Source organism: Saccostrea cucullata, unplaced genomic scaffold, assembly GCF_032062105.1.
Source record: "Saccostrea cucullata isolate Sc308-1 unplaced genomic scaffold, CSIRO_AGI_Scuc_v1 ctg704, whole genome shotgun sequence".
In the NCBI taxonomy this organism is placed as follows: domain Eukaryota; kingdom Metazoa; phylum Mollusca; class Bivalvia; order Ostreida; family Ostreidae; genus Saccostrea; species Saccostrea cuccullata.
In genome coordinates, this window is record NW_026926216.1 from 47,710 (window position 1) to 69,867 (window position 22,158).

General features: G+C 32.3%; 1 protein-coding gene across 2 annotated transcripts in view; it reads right to left on the minus strand.

Annotated features, from left to right (window-relative positions):
* Window positions 1-22,158, minus strand: part of LOC134271130 (adenylyl cyclase-associated protein 1-like) — a 44,585-nt gene that overhangs the window by 8,890 nt on the left and 13,537 nt on the right. For both annotated transcript variants that reach the window (XM_062753380.1, XM_062753381.1), the window contains exons 5-7: window positions 18,135-18,224; window positions 17,785-17,870; window positions 14,391-14,496 (exon numbers count right to left, since the gene is read on the minus strand). In XM_062753380.1, the coding sequence (XP_062609364.1) occupies window positions 14,391-14,496; window positions 17,785-17,870; window positions 18,135-18,224 (282 nt within the window). The remainder of the gene's footprint in view (window positions 1-14,390; window positions 14,497-17,784; window positions 17,871-18,134; window positions 18,225-22,158) is intronic.

Here is a 22,158-nt window from a genome sequence, read left to right on the forward strand (position 1 = left end):
TGAACGGTCGAAATTAACGAGGTGGTCGAAATTACACCACCCTACCCTATATGTTAATTAATGAGCTGAAGTTTTTTTTTCTTTTTCAAATAATTGTTTTTATCAATAGAATGTATTAAAAGTGCAGTAAAATTTCTTGGAATCATGATCTTGTCCTTCAAAGCTGCATGGCATCAACAGAAAAATTTTATCTTCACCCTCCCACAAAATTCACTACCTGTGTTGCACAAATTAAAAGCATATGTTTTAAAGAGGGATAAATATTTAAAAGAAACTCATTTAAAACAGATGGTTATAAACTCAAAACACGGCACTGATGTTTTCTTCTGATGACCCCTCATTCTATGGCATCAGCTGCCTTCACGTGTAAAACAACAAACGAAAATGAAAAAAAAAAAGTGCAAGCTGTCTGCTTAAAATATTGGATTTTGACAACTATTTCAAAAAGTTGAAAAAGAAAAATTAGGTGCCTGCCCTAGAAGAATATACACATAACATCATGATTTAGTTAAGGTTATTCTTATTTCTACTTAAGCACCATCAATAAAATTCCCATTGGCACAAGTAGATATTCAAAAAGGTATTCTTCAAAGAAATTCAAGCTGAAGCCCAGAATGAAATCTATCCATTCATCCTGATGATTTAAGGCAAAAAATTTTATTTTCTAGTAGCTGAAAAGATAATTAATCCTAGGGTCTTGCTTATAAAACTGAGTAAAGATTTAAAGATGATTTCTTCAAAGTTGAGAGGTAATTAACACAATTTTCTACATTTCATGAAAATTAAACACTTCTCAATTGACTCCATCTGGGCCAAATTTCTGAATAAACACCAGGGAAAAATTTACTTTTTTCATTTTTCATGAAAAAATTCTGATGAACTTTGGCATTTAGGGTGTATAAAGTTCTGCTACCATCTGGTTTAGTGAAAATTAGGTCTGCTGATTCTTCACAGAGAGCAGGAGTTATCTTTCTTTGAACGATAGATGGACACATTAGTTTCATTCCAATGAAATTTTTGTTCAACATCTTTTGATCTTTCTTTCCTCAACATATTTTCCAATAAATGGAAATTAATGAATGTACTGGAAGACATGAAGAAAATTTCCAAGGAAAAAGTAAAAGGCAGATTTTTCATTGCATATATTTTCCTTTTATTTTATCCATGGATGGGAGATAAAAATTTCATTATTCAAACAAAAATTCAACAAAGCACTTGGGTCAAAGGTTCAGGGGTCATCCTTAGTTTGGCAGTTGGCACAATGAATTAGACATGTGTTTCATTTTTTCATTGTTCTGCCGAATTTCGTGTTCAGAATGCTCTCCTATTTATATTTCTGCTTGAAATCAACCTATAGATTGAATTGACAGTTTGTGTGCCATATTCATCAATAAACCATGAAAAGGAATTCATCTTCAAACCCCTCTGATCAAACAGCATGAAAGAAAGCCTTGAAACTGAAATTTTGGCTAATTCCAAAATGCAGCCGACCATTAAATACTTTGTTCTCTTTACTCATCACCAATTTATGACTTGTTTCCATACACAAAAGACGAAACACTGACCAGACATTTTTGCTGATATTTTTTTATTCTCAAAACACCAGGCATGTTGCTTGAAAGAAAAGAAGTTTTTGGCACTAAAAATGAATTTACTGACATTTTGTTTTACTTGTTTTTCCATGTTAGAAACACATAGGCCTTGAACTTCCAATAAAAATTATAACTGCTACTGACCACTGTGGCCCATTTTGTTGGATTTATTTTGATCATCAAAGGAAACTTTATTAAGAACAAATTTAATAAAATCATCAATACCCTCAGTGCCACAAGGAATTCATGCCATGCAATAGGTTTAAAACAGAGAAATTATCATACATTCTTTATTGTTTTTCTTTTCATCTTGCCAGACGTAGACTCATGAGCCAGAAAAAAAAAACTGTTCTGTTTCACACAACCTCTAGATCCATGCACCCTATAAGTTTCCTTATTTCTGATAAATTCAATTGAACATCATATCAATCAATAAAGGTTAAAACTGCATGGCTGCATGGGTGTTGATTCCGATGCAAACTAATATTAAAAAGAATAATCAATTTCTCATATTCATTTTAATGACCTTGACCTTCACTCTGTTAGGTCACCTGTATTTGCAGGGCAATTTCTTTCATCTCATCCACAACCTAGCACAAAAAGCAGCACCTTTGAAGTAGCTCAATGTGTTTGGTTGTTGAGGGAAAAGGTGTGCCAATTGTTACAGTGAACTAATTTCCTAGAATACAATATTCTATTTATCAAGATGCTTTGTTCATACAAAAAAACCCCAAAAAAAACAAGAAGTCTCTGATGAGACTGTAGCTCTACTTGTGTGTACTTATAATAAAGATTTTTCATACAGACTTAATATGACTTTTTGTGTACCAACTCTTATGGAAAACTGGTCAAACCTGTATAATCTATCAGTGTACCAAGTCTTATTAAAATAGGAGTACAGTGGTTTTTAAAAAATTGTTTACAAAAATTAAAGAAATTTTTATTTTGAGTAACCATGGCAAGTTGAATAGGATCTGAAAATGAAGGAGTATCATTTTGAAAAAAAATGTTTATAGACATGCAGATACACAATGGACACCTTAATACAACTGCACAAGTCAACAGTGGAGCTAATAAAACAGTACTCACTCCTACATACCAATGTGTTATCTTAACTAAAAGTTTGAGTTTGGAAAAAAATCTATTGTCAGTCACAAATCCTATATATTTCTGGCAAAGATACATCAAATAAACCTATAAGGCAGCATTGACTTATAACCATTCAATAGAAATAATGTTTATATGTATGGGTTATGAAGAAAGCAAACAAACACATGTAAGAAATGCAAAGAACAAAAAAGTTTAAAGACAAAAAAAAAATCAAACCCCTTGAGAATTAACAATTTTAGCACCACAGAACACTGAACTTCACACTCCCTGACATTACCCAGCCAGAAAATTCCAATTTGAACTCTCGGAAAACTATTTTAAAGATGTGCAATCGCAGTAGGCTATAGAAAGAACACAACGGTTCTCAAACCAAGTCTTCACTAATTTTCTGAATCATCTGGCACATTACAAAACAGTTCAAACATTTTCTCCCATTAAAATTTTAAAAGCAACAAATAATTAGACCTACACTTTATGGTTAATTATTTAGTTGAGCAACTTTAACAGGCTAAGATGCCCACTGGGCACAGAAACCTGGGTAACTCGCTCTCTACCAAGACTCAACATGATTCTGAGCAGGAATAGTGTCAATTTCATCATTACAGCCCCATCTCTAGTCAGTTTCATCATTTGGTCTATCCAAATATAACAATACTCATTAAAAACACAAGTAATGTACATAGAAACAGCAAGATCATTTGAAAATTACTCGCTTGTTTAGAACTTCCCATTTTTTCTCCAATTAAAATTTCATGGTGATTGAGTTTACTAGATCTGCACCGATTGGGATCTGCAGGCACCTTGTGATGAATTTTCTCTCAATTTAAACCTGTTCACATTTGTCTCCCACTTAATTTACATTTTTTCCACAATTCATGCTTAATTTTTTTCCAATATCTATATATCAGTGAATGCATCATTAAGCCTCTTATAAATTTATAAACACTTTTATTTATTTTCCTTAAATATCAATTAACAATTAAAGTTCTTTATGCCACACATTTTTTTTCTATTCAGGATTTTAAATATTTTATCAGCTTCATCTATTTTAAAACAGTAAAATACTGAAGATGACTGTTAAAAATTAAGTCTTCTAAATAACCAAAATCAAGAAAAGTACATTAACAAGAGGTACATGGGCCACAATGCTAGCCTGAGGGCTCTGCCATTTTTTTTTTCTTTTTATTCTTATGTTAAAATGGTCCCCCATTGATGCCTTCATATCTTCCATAATTCTACGTTACCTCCCCTAAAAAGAGGGTGTGTGAACGAAATTGCAATTCTGGTTGAAATTAGCCCGGTGGTTCTTGAGAAAAAGTCAAAAATGAAAAAAAAAAGTTTACAGACAGATGCCTTGACAAACATATGGATGGTATGCTGGATAAATGTGATCAGCAATGCCCAGTTTCAGCTCACTGGTGAGTTAAAAATAAGAACAAGAACTGTCCTCCAAAATCAAATACCTTTTTGGGGCAAACTCATAAAATGTTTGTGAAACAGAATGGGAGAGTCTGTGAAGGGCAAGACCTTGGACCTCCTCACGGGTGCTTAAGTACCGGTAAATGAACATCTAGCTACTATACTTTGACAAAACAATGTGTCAAATAAGTTTCTTTCTGAAAAGACTAGCAAGTTTGAACAAGATATCACTTTTTTTGCAGTGGAGGGGGGGGGGGGGTTTATGTATGCATGTACACAATTTGTAAAATTTATGTTACAAACTGTATGACTACAACTTGCATTAAGTCTTAACTGCTGTAAGCAAATTATAGCCAGCTCAATGCCCTTCTCCTACCAACAAATGACTGATGATTTCAGAGCCCTGACTGATTTGTGTGGGGGTGATATGAGGACATCTGTAGCATATATTTCTTTCATTTTCATCTCCAGAATTCCTTAAGCAATAGTGTTTTCTCCCTAGTTCTCATCTCCTTTGTTACAAAAGTTAACCGCTGTCAAATCCCCCAGCAAAGAATGACTCCTATGTCAGCTATGATAATAAGAGGGAAGAGAGACGGGTTTACATTTCTTGTGTGCTAACAAATTTACCCTTCATAGTTTATTGCTTAATTTTTGTGCATGTCATTATGAAAAAAGAAAAGTTGATTACATTCAGAAAAAAGAATGTCTTCATTGAAATTAGTCATAGCAGATTACAAATTTCCTTTGTACAGTAAACTGCACTAAAGTACAAAGTATTCAAACATGTGTAATTACAGTGTATGTACTAACACACAAGTCATAATAATCATCAGCGGCTTATTTATTGGCCTCATGGAAGAAAGACAAAACTAGATTTTTGTGTTTTTAATACTTATATTTCTCTCTGACTAATCAGGAGGATGTTTATTTGTTGTGCTTTTTTTTTCTCAAACCTAACTCAAGAATCCTTTTAATTCCCCACTGAAAAATCAAGAAACACCCTGCAAATTGTTTTTTATCTAAATGCATGGCCACAAAGGAAATTAGAAGATAACACAGTGAAAGCCCATAAGTGCTTTTAACCTACACTTTGTGGTCAATCATTTCTTTAAAACAGAGAGATGAACATATATGTACTGTAGAGATATCATGTGAGTTTTTAGGACTTTGATACAAGACCTTAATTCAAAAGCATGCAGGTTGAGTTTATGAAAGCATGACCATGCTGGAAAAGAAAAAAAAAGCATCTCAAAATCTTTATATCTTCACAATTGTGACACATGAAGATTTTCACATCGTCTGTGCTTAACAGATTCAAACAGGTGATAATTGAGCAACAAGGAAACAATTGATGGGATAAAATTTTTTAAAAAGTTAAATTTAAAGGTGGTTGATCCTGTATGATAAGAAATGAAAAAAAAAAAACCAGAGTTAATCCCTGCAAATACCATATAAGCAGTTCAGCACCAAATGCCAGCTTCTAAATTGAAAAGAGTTGAAGGTGATGAAACAGACAACATGCTAGAATGAGGCGCTGTGAAGATTTTAATTGAAATTCCCGGAGATGTCTTGGTAAATAGGCAACATGGAGGTGTAATCTATCGTCGTAACAAGCCGGCTTCATCGGACAGTCACTTTTTACTTACTGCCAAAGCACAACACTTCCCCCACCAATCAACAAAGAAAAAAGTCTTATTTCATTTAACAGGAAGGTGTTTTTGTCCTCCAAAAAAAAGAGTTCTGTTCAACACTCATCATCTTCAACAAATCTATTTGAACAGTAATTATAGCTGTGAATGAATGCAGTGTAAGGGCAAGATCTCAGCATTCACATTGGTAGAATTTCTCATGTGATTAAAGTTACCAAATGTACATCCAACCATTGTTTGCGATTCTTTTAATCTGTCTCTAAGGTCCTAAGAAGCACAATATTACAACTATACAGAGCATAATTAAACTGCTGAACAGCAGGGATAGATCTGTATAAAAACTATACTCCTACACACAGTTTTGTTTTTTAGTAAAAATGCACAGTTTATATTTTTAGTGTGACCTGATGTTGTTTGAAAGAACATAAAAAAATAAAATTACAAGTTGTGTTATTTAGATTGAAAATAATCAAAAGGTTATTGGTGCCAAGTGGATGCCGCCTGGTACACTCGACCCAAGCTCGGTAAATTAAGCCGAGTCTGAAGACACAAAGGAATAAACTCATCGCTATCTTGGGCTTCCAAATCTACAAGTTTCAAAACAAACTCAAAAGTTTCCCTTGTGTTATGATATTGAAATTAATTATTTTCATATTATCAAATTTCTGTATGAAGGGATGTATTTTGCATCTGTTGCCCAGAAGTTGTAATCAGAATGTTAGGAAACAATATCTGCGAGGCCTGATAAAATTTCTGTTTTTCCCGAGTCTTTAACTTGACTTCTGTTGTAACAATCAGGATGGCTCCTGGTGATTAAAACTGAACTTGAAATTTACACGAAGTCTTTGATGCCCTTCCTGTGATCTCGTCTAATGTACACAAGACTCGCACTTGTGGAATTTCAAGAAATAATTTTTAAACCATTGAAATATAAAGAAGCTCTGTAAAAAAATAATTTGAATTTACCCTCTTCAAATGTAATCATAACAGTTTTTTACGTTGTTTTGTGAAGGGTCAATGTACCAACTTAATTGCTTTCATTTACCATCTTTTTGCGATTTTTTTTTTCTTGCTAAGATGTCATCACAAAATGAAAAGTGTTTTCCTTTTTATTTGAAACTTCTGAATATCTGATGCGCAGATTATCCTTCTTGCTGAATTGATTAAAGGTTTCTTAAACAAAAGCCCTCGGCCCTAACGTCTGATCATAGCTTCCATGTTCAAAGCCAGGTTTATATCTTGATGAAAACCCAGACAAAATTCACAACAGATTAAAATAACTTCAGCACATTTCTTGAATATAAATTAAATTAAATAGAAAACATGTAGAAATCTGTTGAGATCTTGGAATCTTTATTTCTCTGATTTATTTCGCTAGCACTGCTGGGAGCAGATGCATCAAAGACCTTATCAAACAGGCTCCAATATATTTGATGATAATTGGCAAGAACATCAACCTACTGTAATAATACATTTTATTAGCAATTTTAGGCTTATAATATATGTTATTTGCAGGTTTTCAGCGTAAAAAGTGGTATATTTTCTTATCTTGGATCTTAGGTCATGAAATATTGATTCTATGCTGGTGGCAAACAAAATTAGGCAGAAAATAATACCATGTTTATTCCATTTTGAATCGTGACGCAATTTTAGAAACTTTATAATACTTTTTTAAAAACAATAAGCTTGTAAAACATGTATATTTTTATAGAATATTTTGCATTTCTTGGTTTAAAAAGGACCTTTGGTATATTTAGATGAGAATGTGCTTTACCCTGTACACATACACAGAAATAATCAATCATACTAAAAACATGTAAAAATCACAATCAAAAAGAAATATATGGTTATAAAAAAAATCATAAATTTATAAACTGTTGTCATTTGACACATTTCAACTGAAGTCCTCAATGCAATATGCATTATCATTATAATATTACCATTCTAACATTACTTCACATTCTAACATGTAGGCATGTATGTACATGTACCAAAAAATAAAGTACAAAATCCATGACACAATATAATATATATTAAAAAATTATGAAAAAGATTGGAAATTTCAAATTTTGGTCCACTGGAAAAGAAACCTAGATGAAAATCAGAATTCTTTGTAAGGGTAAATTGGTGCAATTCTTTCGAAGATTTTGATGGTTTACAAAAGGAAAGCTAGCAACAGAAGTTTAATTTTGTAAACAGTGAGCAACATATGGGGTCAATCTTTCAACACATCCCCATGAATAAAAGCCACACATACTGAGTCTATACACTCCAGGAAGCAGGTAAATATTTTGACATGCTTTTGTCAGCTTTTAAAACAAGATAAAGGAACTTATTCATAGTTGTTTTAATTAATTTCTGAGGGAAATTTTGATAACAGAAAATTAAGTCCCATCTCAATTAATGCAGTTGTATATATCTTTATTATCAATTTCATAAAATAAGTATTGTTCATAAATATTTAACATAACTAGATTTTAGTGCTCAGCAAGATCAAAGTAATGTTAAATTTATGGTTTATGGCTTCGAGATAAAACAAAAATATGTCTATAAAACACTGAATAGAAACCTCTTATCAAATTATTTGTATACATGTATATATTTCCTTTTCAAACAAATTAGGAACTCAAAATCTCTGTGATCTAGCTGAAATTATTACTCTTCAAAGTCTTTGTAAAAGTTACATTGAACAAAGAATTTAAAAAAAAAGTATCTTAGGTCAAAATAATTATCATAAAAATTAAACTATATACTAGATTCCATTGCTTCAACCTGATTTTGAATACCCCATGTAATCTAGTTATAGCTGATATCTATCAGACTCAGTTTTTGTTTATGATCAGAAAGTTCACAGGCACATATAAACTTTGCTCTGGATCTACGAGTAAGTAACTCGTACAAATTCGCTGCATGCAAAACACACGCGACTTCCCCACTGAATGAAACACCTGACTTTTTTTCCCCTGAAGCTTATTTCACCTCCAAAATGATGATGGATGCCAATCAAAATTGACTGACAAGTTTTCAAAATTTCCTATTTCTTTCTCAAATTTGATTGGTCGAGATCTACTTTACCAGATTTAAATTGACGGCTGTACGGAATAAAACTGCTGACTGATTGGATGTAAAGTGATGCTTTTACAAGCTTTCAAAAAAACCAGCTTACCAGTATTTCTTGTGATTTGTACAATGAAGATATATTGCAACAAAGTTAAGGAAAAAAATCAGACTTCAAATGATGTGACATTTAATGAACAAGGTAATTTGTACGGAGAGGGAAAAAATCAAGTCTGCAGTAAAATGTGTATGTTTATGTGTGAGTTTAGTGGGCTTTTTTTTCCTTCAGAGAATTGAATTTTTGTTTTTATTTCTTTTTTTTTCCAAATGATCTTTAAAGTGGTGGAATTGCTATTAGAAAATTGGCACTTTTTCAAAAGCAATTTCAGAAAAAACTTTTCTTGACTTTTTTCAACACATGAGAGTGTATATCCCACACAAAGTTCAGCAGTTCCAAACGGCTGTTTCAAAACTGCCTACCATCAAAATAAAACATTACTCATTAATAGATGCTGATTGAATCACCAGTGGTTCAGTTAGCCATTAATTGCATAGATTTTACTTCAGTATACATATCTAACTGAGCAAAAGAAATTCATATACCTCATGCTTTTAATATAGAGGATTAGATTTCAGAAAGCCAGCTAGGCCACTTACAAAAGCAATACCTCCGTTTTCAAAGCCTGCTTTTAATGCTATGTGCATCTTCAACAAGAGCTACTTGACATTTTAGAATATTTCTTGCAAATGCATGTTTGAAGAATAACAGGTGAATATGCAGTCATGTTTTGATAACTTGCTAATTTTTTCTCCATTTTCTACACCCCTAGACTTTGATCCTAATCGGCACTCAAGGTTTTCTCTCCCTATGCTAAGCTAATGGTTTATACGTCACCTTCCAATGCTCACCATGCACATAGCAAATCTAAAAATATTCTTTCTGCAGGTACAAACTACCAGATATCTACAGGTCTTTGACCAATCCTTTCATTGTTATTCCTAGGTAACAGAGAGAGACACCATGGGAGTATGGAGTTTTGTGTCATAGACCAGATTTCAGGAGCTAATTCTTTATCTCTACTATAACAGTGAGATTGGGTGAGATATTGTTGTTGATCGGGGGATCAGAGCTAACACGCTTTACTCCTTGTCTTAGTCAATCAGTGCTCCCGGTCAGATTATCAGTCGACTTCCCAGGGAACCTAAAGATATCTCACCAATTATTTACTCTACAAAAATCGCAGCCACAGAAATGCTACTCTATAATTCTCTGATGGTAAGATCTGCCTGTTACCTATACATGTAGCCTCTGCATTGTCTTCATGTATTTAGAAAGTGCCATTGTCGAGAGAGAGAGAGAGAGAGAGAGAGAGAGAGAGAGAGAGAGAGAGAGAGAGAGAGAGAGAGAGAGAGAGGAGCGAGAGTGCAAGAAACTTGAGAACATGCACCTTTCCATAACTTGATCTGTGCACTGCAGTGTGTGAAATTGATCTAACTTACTTTCTAAGGTCAGAGGAAATTATGAACTTTTGGGATAAGTAAAGGTATAATAAAAATTTAAGAAATATAGATTTCTACAAACTTTATTGAAAAGGTTAGAGACTTTGAAGTTAAGTGGAGGAGATAGCCTATAAATACTTAGTAGCTGAGTGAGAAGGTGAAAAGGAACTGCAAATAGTTGATGCAGGTAAGTACGGATATTGAAATAAACAGGAACTATTTCTGCATTGATGACAAGATGCTTGACGAGCCAAGTTCCCTGACCTATAGACTGCACATAGTATGAACATGCATACAAGAAGTCCATTTTCTTTCCCCTGCACAACTTGGAAAATCTTTTTGCCAAGTTATTTAGATGTTTGTTACAATGAATATAACTCTTACAATGACGATATTTTCTTACAATGACGTTTTTTGTTGCGTCTTCGCAAGACATCAAAAAAAAGAGAACAGAAACCAAAACTATTATAACTACACAGAAGTGAATTTCATCAGCAATTATTTTTATAATCTCCCTCCTTTTTACAAAAGAAATTTCTTTTCTTTTTCGTCATCAGGCTTAGTTTTTACTCACTATTTAATGTCCGTCATCAGCAGATTATCCTTAAATCTATTTATGAATGTAACACCTGGCTTTTCACAATGATCAAAAACTCCAAGGATTTTCATGTGTGAAGAAATTTTCTCCTACGGAAATAAAAGTCGTAAGAAGTAAGTATCTTGGCAATTAGTACAAACAGCCATTTTAATTTTTTTTCTTGAACTGAATACTAAGGTTTCCTAAGTATGCCCCATAAAAGTCTTTGAGCTGTCTGAACTTAGACCTTAGAACCTTGACAGTGGCAAAATCAAACTGAAAATATGTTACTGTTCTCATTTCTCACAAGGAAAAAAAAATTAAACATCACTGCATTACCAAAATATGTTTTATACATGAACCAGTGGAAAAAAATAAGCATTCTTGTTGCATTTTCCAAACAATGACAGACATTGAAATAAAATGTATTATATAATCAAAACATATCATATTTGATCTCTGTTTCTCAGGGCTTTTTTTCTTTTGAATTTGTTAATTTTGTTGACCAGGCAAACTTCCTATACAAGCAGCAACCTGTTAGAGCATAAGGTTCTATACTGCTTTAATTATATGCTCTATTTCCACCTGGGTAACATATGGGAGTTATAACATGGTTCAGCGAGACCTTTATAACCTATATATTATGTATTATATTCATAGGGACTCCAGATTTCTTGGAAGAATTGTGATTCAATATAGTGTAATAATTCTCTCTCCTAGTCTACCTTTCTTTCTCAATGTTAAAATACACATTTGGGTTCACTTTATATGAAGATATATAATCTGATGCAAATTGAGACACTGTGTGTGTAAATTGTGAAAATAATCGTCAATATTTATTTTCCTTTATACATAACCATCTAATGAACATGTGATAATTTGCATCCTAAAAATCTATACATGTACTTGATTAATGTTCCATATAGTTTCAAAACCTTCCTCTAATTCATTGAAATACAAGATGAATCTTTCTTCTTAAGTCTGATGAAACAATTGACATGTATGTGCTAAGAATCTCCAATTCATCAACTTTTTTCCCTCCCATTTTTTCTTCAGAAATTGAGATTTATTTCTGATAAAGCACAAGAGTTGGTAAACATGGAAATGAAATTACCTCCATGCTTCAGCAGGCATGGAAATGTTTTAAAGGGGATTGAAGAAGCATAATCCAGGTGTGTAAGGAATTAAAATCAAATTGGAGAGTTCTTTCAACAAGCGCTTCCAAGATCATTTGAGGTGGCACCATCTTTTTGAAAGACTGCAACAAGAGTTTAGGAAAATGTTCAAACTGAACAGATTCAGTAAGCGATTTGTTTGATTGCTTCTGTTAAGGTTAAACTGTCACTCCGCAGAAAAAGAAATGTTTGAAAATAGCTGATGATTCCAACACAAAATCTGACGTATGAAAGCCTTTAGAAGATTGCTTTACGAGAGGCTAAAAATGATCAAAATATTTTGCATGTGTATCTACTTCCTGTCCCTTAATAAATACTGAATCATAAAATTTCTTTGCACTAAAAATAAGACAAAATTTAACAAATGTCATACGATTTTCCCACACATTTGATATAAAATAATTAAGATTTCCTTGGAATGATACATCATAGATGTTTTCCTATCACATTAATTTGTACTTTTTACTGCATTGTTTCACTTAAAATCATTGAAATCATGCTTCAAAACTGCAAGAACAATGCCAAAATTCCTTTATTCTGGCAATGATTTAATAGTTATAATGCTTGTGTCCTAAATTTTACTTGAAAAGTAGATTTTTTAAAATGAATTTCTTGTATAAAACACAATCTCTTTTAACAGCTGATTTCATTTGCAATAAAAACCTTACGCCTTTGATTTTCAATAGAAAACAGACAGAGAGGGTGTATTTTAAGCCACCATTAAATCTCGGAGTTTGGGAGGAGAAGATGCGGGCAGATTTTAAGAAATTATTGTGTGGCCTTGCCGAATCTCTCTACTCCCAATCTGCTTTGTTATAATTATCATTTAAACACTTTCTGTTTACCCTGTTAATTAATTAATTTCATCATTTCACCATCACTATTAAACCTCTACCATCAATTCTAACCAATTTAAAGTCTTCAAAAAATCTGTTTTCAGCAGAAGAGGAGAAAAAAGTTTTAAGAAGTGTGCTTCTTTTCATATCATGAAGACTAATTCTGAAGAAGTAAACAAACTGTTTGTCTATATAAAGAGGAATGCTACACTCTTAATGCTAAGTTCACCAGATACAAAATTTATGAACATCACTTGAATTTCAAAGTTTACTTTAAATTAAAAAAAATCTAATAATGTAGCTAGCAGGAGCTGGTTACCCATAAGAGGGTTATATTGGAGAAGAAAGATGGTTCTGTATACACTGGGAGAGAAGCTGAAGAAAAAGCCACACACATCTTGTTAAATAAACAGAAAGACTCAATGAATCGTTATTAATTGTGTTGAACACACAGCTAGGTGTAAACATGGCCAGAATCGGAATGTCAAGTAGATGAGAAGGTGATCGAAGGAAAAACAAGACCCAATGTCCAAAAACACTGCAGAAACATAGCACAAGATTCCTCTAATTCCTCCACCAGCTATTGTAATTCTAGGTTAGCCTTTTACAAATACACATCAGCTATCAGAATTCGGGGGTTTTGCATTTCAGTGATGATTTGAGGTTAGGAAAAGAAGCCCGACTTATCTGTTTTAATCTTGTTCATTTTTTCACTACAGCTTAAAAAACATTTTGTAGTGGTGCCACACATACAGCATGTTCCGAGTCGGAGTCAAAACATTAAATGCTCATGGAAACACTTAAATACAAAAGTGAGCATCAATTTGTCTAGATTTACTTTCATTACTGGCACTTAAAATATTTTAAAAAAATAAAAGGGGAAATTGAGGTTAAAAAGTATTATCTCTTTGAAATGGCTTTAAGTAGTGAGTGAGTTTTACAGGTTCTATAGGACTGCTAATTCTTTCTCAGAAACTTCTATGAAACATGGAACAAAGCTCTCAAAAAGCATTCTTTGTTCAAAATATATGAAGTTCAACATTGCAGCATACGAGATCATTCCCTTTCTGTGATTGAATAAAAATTGAACATTTATTACAAATTATTTGCATAGTAATTGTCCCTTTTTGAACAATTCCTCTCTTTGTTATAATTATGTAATCATAAAAGATCTCATGTAAAGACATCTTTTACTGGTGATTAAATTCCTTGTATTAATTGTCTCTTGCTTAGTTGACAAGTGGAAAAAAGTTGATCTCATAACAGGTATATTTTGTGGAATGTAACAGAGGGGCTATTAGACACTATACTGGTAACTCTTGATACTCACTAACTTGTGACAGTACACTTGTATGATTTACACCTGATGATGTACCTTTTGTATGATGTACAAACTTGTATGATGTACACATTTGTATATGTCATGATGTACACTTGTACTCGCTGTAAGTTTCTTTCCCTGACAGACCTACCTGTGGGTTCCAGCTCAGCCCCGTGGTGTGGAACTCCTTGATGTATGCCATGGTCTTATTCAAAGTGTCATTCCAGGTCTTCACCCAGTCTACATGAGTCTGATCCCTGAAAAAAAACAAAACACTTGTAAAAAAGAATTGTTTTACCCAATTGTTTATTTTCAATATTACATGGTATTTCCTTCTCATAAATTCAACATGGTGATTTGATCTGAGTGAGACCAATAGGATGAGGTCACGGGTCATATCAGGTCAATTAAAGGGTCAGGTCACGCGACACTCACTATGTTGATTTTCTGAGGTAATCATTTACTTTATTAATCTAATACTTTAAACTTCATGAAAGTAATGATAGTACTTGTGATAAAGCATGCTTTAATCTCTAGAATATTTCAATTAAAAGAAAATTGGAACACTTAAACAAATGAAGAAAATTCTCTAAAAATCCATGCCCAACGTAACAATTGAAACTTGAATTACCTACTCATAAGTTGAATAGAATTGACTGGGGGTGGGTGGGGTGGCAATGGGGTGATGATTTAGAACGACTGATGTCAAATACTTAAGCTAGATCAAATTCAAATGTTGAAACATCCTTTCCAAAAATCTTTATTTAAAATACATTAGGACTCAAAAAACTTTTCTCTCTAAAGAACCAGTGATGTTTCCTTTAATTTACTTTTATATTAAGCTATATATTACACCCATGAAAAAATCTGCCAAAAGCTATTCTCAGGCAGAAAAATCCTTAAATATTATAGCATTTATATATTTAGCCCAAATGTCTGTCATATAATCACATGGTCTAAAAATTCAATTCTTTCTTCTACGCAAAATACCAGGAAAACACACAACAACACATAACTTGGCACTTATCTGTAAAATACATTTGTTTCCCTTCAACTTTTTAAAATAATATTGTTTGACATATTTCACAGAAATTTAAATAAAACATGCATAAATAGCATGTTTTTCTCATACCGCCTGTGAACTTTACTTAGGGATGTGTTTTTGCCAAATAGATTTCTACAAATTTCATGTAGGTGGAACATTTGAATTGCCACAAAAGAAAAAAAGAAAACAATCACAAAGAAATTATGCTATTTTCTGAAGAGAAATTAATGATGCTGTCAAAGGAATGAAAATGTGAAAAATTGAAAAACTATTGTAGATCACATGAATAGCTGGATATGAGGCTTTAACAACATGGAAATTTATCAATTGATTGAATTCTAAAAATTATTAAAATTGAACTTCTACAACTGTGAATTTCTAATAAAATGGACTTTTTTCCCACTCTTTTTGTTTTTACCAACTTTTATTCTTTTAAAACACTGTATCACTTTCCTTGTAAAAAGAATATTTGATTGAACCCTTAGAAAACAATCACAAAGGATTTTTTGATGCTGTCAAAGGAATGAAAATGTGAAAAATTGAAAAACTATTGTAGATCACATGAATAGCTGGATATGAGGCTTTAACACCATGGAAATTTATCAATTGATTGAATTCTAAAATTGATTAAAATTGAACTTCTACAACTGTGAATTTCTTATAAAATGGACTTTTTTCCCACTCTTTTTGTTTTTATCAACTTTTATTCTTTTAAAACACTGTATCACTTTACTTGTAAAAAGAATTTTTGATTGAACCCTTAGTGGATGTTTTGTCTAATGTTTTGAAAATTTCCTAGGCAGTTATTGCATTTTGCATTTCAAACGCCTAAGTTCAGAAAATGGAAATTTTTATAGCTTGTTTTTACAAAGTGTCTACCAATTCAGATCCCTGTATAAAAGATGTACGCATCTCTAAAATCCTAATTTCCCTCATTGTGTACCACTTGTTTGAAACATTATAATGCAGCAACAGATGCATTCTTAAACTTCGACTAAAGTACGGCATTAAAATGCCTCCTGAAATATATTTGACGCAGATTTCAAATGTTATACCCCGAAGATAAAAATAGTTAAGAGGTCAATAGAGCAAGTTGATGTATAGTTAATTAGAGTACTTAACATTAGTTTTTATTTTTTAAACTAAGTTAAAAATATCAAAGAGATTGAGGGTTTTTATTTTTAATGTACATCAAAATCCATTAACTCAGTTAGTTGCCCTTGCTAATTACCTGACCTTTTCCATTAATATTTTTCAATTTGAAAAACCAAGATAGACAGTGCGTCACAAGAAAATCATGAATTCCATTAGCTAGAACGGAAATATCTTTATAAACAATATTTACATGAGCTCAATATGAAAAAAAAAGTGAAATTTAATTTCTCCACCCAACCCTTAAATTTGTGAATTTCTCTTTTAAAATAAAGATACAATATGGGATAAGCAAGACATTGCACTGACAGGACAAATTGCAGGCTGCAATTCTAGAAGACTTAGCCATACCAAACTTCATTTTTCTCCCCTACTCAATCTTCAAAGATGATGAAACAAAGATGAGCTGTAAATTCTGTCTTCTTACTGAACCATAGGATTTAAGTTTAACATGGAGCTTCGGTAAACACATCATTTTGGCCTGCCAATGAGAGCCAGCCAGAAAATTCATCTCCCCTGCTTCTTTATTTGACAGATTTTTTGAGGCATATTATTCTGTGATTTCTTGGTTAACCTTGAAAACAAGCATCCATGTGTACCCCTTACAGGTAACATGTAATTATATAATTAAAATATGAGGTTAATGGACCACTTTGCTAACCTGTATCATATTTCTTCTAATGATAAACAAGATGTGTTTGTGACACACTGATGCCCCAAAATGACAGTCCAATAACAAGATTAAAGTTTTTCCGATGTAGGTCAAACTCTTAGTAAGTGAAGAGTTAAAAAATGTTGATACCCAGAGATGACCTTGTCACAAAGGAACATCCTGGTAAATGAAATGTAAGAAAGCTTTAAGGATTTATAAATATTTTTTTCTGAAAATATATGTTTTGAAAACTCGTTCATAGTTCACTGGCAATTCTCTTGATTTCGAACAACAATTATTAAAGATGGTGTCTTCAAGTTGATTAAATTAGAAAAATCTCGGTTTCAGTTATAGTTTATTTAACTTAAATGTGTTTCTACTCTAAGATAGTATTTGGTGCAAATAGCATGTCTTGTACAAACTCCCCCAGTTCACTGATTCATTGAATCAGATATCTTTATTCAGTCATTGAGTTCAGAAGTTTGTGCAATTGCCTTACTATGATTGTGCAGAAAAAGAACGACGTTTTGTAATTAATGAGAAATATTTGACATGCATGTAATACTTACCGTTATCAAGGTGATCAATAATTACTTTTGAATTTTATGACTTAATTATTGCTAACGCACCCTAGAGAAGCTGTGATTAAAAAGATTTTATAAATGTGAAGGGGACAACATATCCCAAACCACATACTTATCCTTGAATTCCTTAAGAACACGGTTTGTATAGAACTGCCCAGCCTCCTGCATGTCTTTGACATAGGGACCTGGAGTTGGGGACTGTCAAATGGAAAACAGAATTCAGTTGTATAATGCCATGTTAATCTATGAGTCATTCATAGCTTGCACAATCAAGTAAAGATACAGAAAACAAAACCTTTGTTGAATGCCATAATTTAATTGAACACATCATTGTGATGTCATATTTCTATATTCCTCCTTTTTTTAAATGTATCTCCAAAATGGAACAAAATATATACTCACATTATACACATAAAAACATAAAAACAATTAGATCCACCACTCAAACTTTAAAGTACTCACCACTCGGACCCAGCAAAGGGCAGGGAGTGACTCAGCAATGGCCGACAAGTGATTGAACTGCTTGCTTGGGCGGTTGTTATCTTTAAATGTCTAAAAAAATAAAAAATAAAAATGTTAAAAATTTGGGATATGTAACAGGAGTTATCCATCTTAGGCCTTGCTTCTTTCATCTATATCTGATGCACATTAACTGCAGAGCTCATAACAAAAGAGACAAAATACACATTTTGTGGATTTTAACTTTTCTTCGCCCAGCAGGATATAGTAAGAGATTTACAGGTGTTTAAAATTAGCAGGGAATCTTAGCCCTGTGTTTGGGTTTTAAAAGTGATTAATTTTCAGCAAGACCAGTGGCCATCAATTTGGTTTGATCGATCGCAGCAATTCAAATTCTTGGTTTTTATCTTTTTTACTTTAGATTGATTTATTCAGCTCAAACTGATATAGTGAGGGTGTTAAAAGTTCAACTGCTTCCCTTAATCCAGATACATCATCAAGTTGAAAACATTTCTCACTTTTAAATAAACTTCTTGCTACTTTCAAGATTTTGAACAGATAAATTCATGAAAAAAAATTGTCAGTTGTCTGCCAAACTCTGTACATAACATGGGATCATGTATCCCCGCTTCTGACACTGAACATTGTTTCGGCGACTTCAGATTGGTTTGATACGGTTTTGTTAAGAAACTCAAATCTAAAGTGCTCACATTTTTTAGAGCTTTATTTTCCTGGCCTTTTTGCTCTGAATTCAACTTTTAATTCGCGACCTGTACAACATCTGCAGGTGTCTTATGGTCATGGCGGCCTGCAATTGCCACGTGCCACCAGCATGCGAGCCGACACGGTGGATGCTAAGCATTAACCCCCATTGTTCTCTTACATGCACAATTAAACAACTCCTAAAAAACTGTTAATTCAATAAAGATGATTTCTTTTGAACAAAAATGAGAAGCTTGGGGGAGTAATCACCTGATGAATGCATTCCTCCTTAATTACCATAAATCAGTGCTAATGTTACTTATCCAAATTTCTTTCTTCATTCATGGTTTGTTTTTATAGAATTACTACGATAATTCAATCAATTCTTAATCAAACAAAAGTTTAGTGATTTTTGCCTTGACTTTATTGAATGGTCAGGTTCTAAATACTAAAAAAATAATAATTTGTATTTGACAAAAAGATCAACGATTTCTATTTATCCAAACAAAAAAGATCCCTGACAATACTTTGGACAAATAGTTTAGACAATTGAATATTGAAAATAGACTATAAAGCCTACCACCCTTTCCAGATGTTTAATAATGAACATCATTATCATTTTAATTATAAATGTAAATGTACCCTGTACATTAAAAGATGTCTGCCAAAGTAAATTACTTTACATAATTGGTCCAGCGGAATAAAAAACAAGAAGACGAGATCATTAGAATGCCTTGACGATAATGAGCTAATCATGTGTAATGTCTTTGCATCTCCATTATGCAATGTTTACATGTGATGGGCCCTGCACACTTGACAATTGTTTACCACAAACACATTCCTATGACCAGCCTGACTTTCAGTCTGCTGAATTGCCATTCCATAACTAAAATTTCATTTCTTTTTCAATTTAAGGACTCCATACAAAATCTTAACTGAGGCTTTACAAGAATGCCAGACATGGTGGCAAAATTAGTAAAAACATATGTCAGATCCCGATTTCACGTCACAGAATAGAAATCTGAGAGCTCTATAAGCTACATGCAAAATTCCTCGCATACAAAATATTAAAACTTGCAGTTTCTTCAAACGTTACTTGAGGGTGGGACAAAACAATTCATCTCCACCACCAACTGACAAAAGAATTTTTGTATCCTCTCATCCTGGAACAAATTTTCTTTTAATTAAATAATATCATGTTTTTTTAAAGAATCATTTAAGGAGGGAACCAAGCAGGAGTTATCTCTCTTATAACATGTCAGGCAAGCCAAACATCTGCAGACTTGATTCACTGGAATCATTTTGGCAGATTGATATCCCCCATTAATATGTCAGCAATTTAAATTATCTTGAAAAAGAAAGTCAGCAACATTTAGTCTTCCCAAATTTAAATTTTTTAAAATTAGGATATGTTAAAAGAAAATCGCTCTATTCACCTAACTTTATTGTCCTAGTTTATTCTTGAAACAGCATGACAAGACTGTGATATTGATGGCAGATTTTTAAAATTTTCTTTATAAGTCATCATTTAACACACACACACCCCTTGTTTCATTACAGATTTATGTTGGTTTGGGTCCATTTTGAACCATATATGTGTTGTTTGTAGTCACAATTCATACTATCACAGCCAGATGGAGTAATATAATTTTGCCCTTGACTTCAGGGTAATACGTTTAACTCCTTTTGGTTAAATTAATACCCACATTTCCTATGTAATGTTGAGAACATATTTTGCTGAGAAAGCAGTATAATTTAGACAATTTTTAAAATTAATTTTCATAAAACATGTCTCAGAGTACATAACTCTAATAATTCATAAGCCAAAATTGAACATAAAGAAGTGTGATATCATATTTTATTTAGCTATGAACCAAATCACATCAAATTTATGTTAAAAGTTATGAAAATCAAAAATGATCATTTGCAAAGAGAATATATGTGAAATCTTTACTGGAAAACATTAATAAATTGATGTTGAATCTGTCCATGTCCTTCAGAAAAAAAAATCTCAAAATATCTTTATTTTTAATAATTCTCAAAATCTAAACTGTTTATATGCCTATTTTTTCTATTTTAAAACTATTAAGAATGATATCTAGGGTTAATAAAAACACATACTTTATTATGGTTGACCAGATCAATTTAACACAACAGCCTTTTGAACACGTATACCCACATTTCTGGAATATTAAGTTTTTCACTCATTCTTTGCAATTTTTTTTTTTTTAAAGTAAAATTTAAAAATATAACATAGGCTTAAAATCAATCAAAAATAGATCTCAAGTTTGTATGTTTATAAAACAAGAGGCCCACGGGCCTTATAGGTCACCTGAGTATCATGTAACAACTTTCCAGCGATTGTATTTGGTTCGTGTTTTAAGCCAAAAGCCATGAAATTCACGAATTTTGAAAGAGGCACCATTGCTTATCAAAGAGCAGATTTCAAAGCATTAATTTATTTTTAGTCAAAGTACCCCCTTGGTACCCCTGACCCAGCAGCCCTGAAATTATCTATTTTGAAAGAGGACCCTTTCTTCATTATAAGGCCAGCATTTTTTTTTTTATGTTTAGGTTTAGTTATGAACATGAGAATAAAAAAGTCCCGAAGGAAAAGGAAATAATTTTTTTTGATAAATCAATTATTAACATTTGTACATTCTTTTTTTATGCTATCCTAATAGGCTCCTTACCACTGGACAAATAATGCTTACAAATAGGAAAGTAGAATATTTAATAGCTTATTTGAAGTTATTTCATCATCTGCCAGTAATTGGGCCAGTTATATAAATTTTGTGATGTTGATCAAAATATACTTTTAAAAATCAATTCTTTAAAAGTCTTTCAATACATCTTCATTTTCTTAATATGTGTTAGGTGAATGTGTAGACATTGTTCTAAAATTTACTTGATGCCTAAAATTATAATTCATATCATAAAACAGACAGGAAGTATTGGGGAGTAGGGTCAACATTTTTTCAATTAAGTGTAAAATAATTTTTCTGGCTGATACAAATGATACTACATATATTTGTATATTCTTGCCTTTTAATAGTTGAATTTTTTTTTTTTTATTTCTTCACTTCAGGTTATTGTTTATTTCTTCCTCAAATGGACTTCACTTCTCCCATAGTTTTATTCATTACATCTGATGCAAGCAACCATTTTCTGAATAATGATGCTTAGACTGTAAGCTATAACAGAGATCTAAACAATGTCCCTGGCAATATGCAATAGCTACCACGGGCAGTTTAAAACCTGGGGGAGGAAAATAATTTACAGTTACTTTTGAAACGAATACATAATTATCTCACCAGCATGTCGT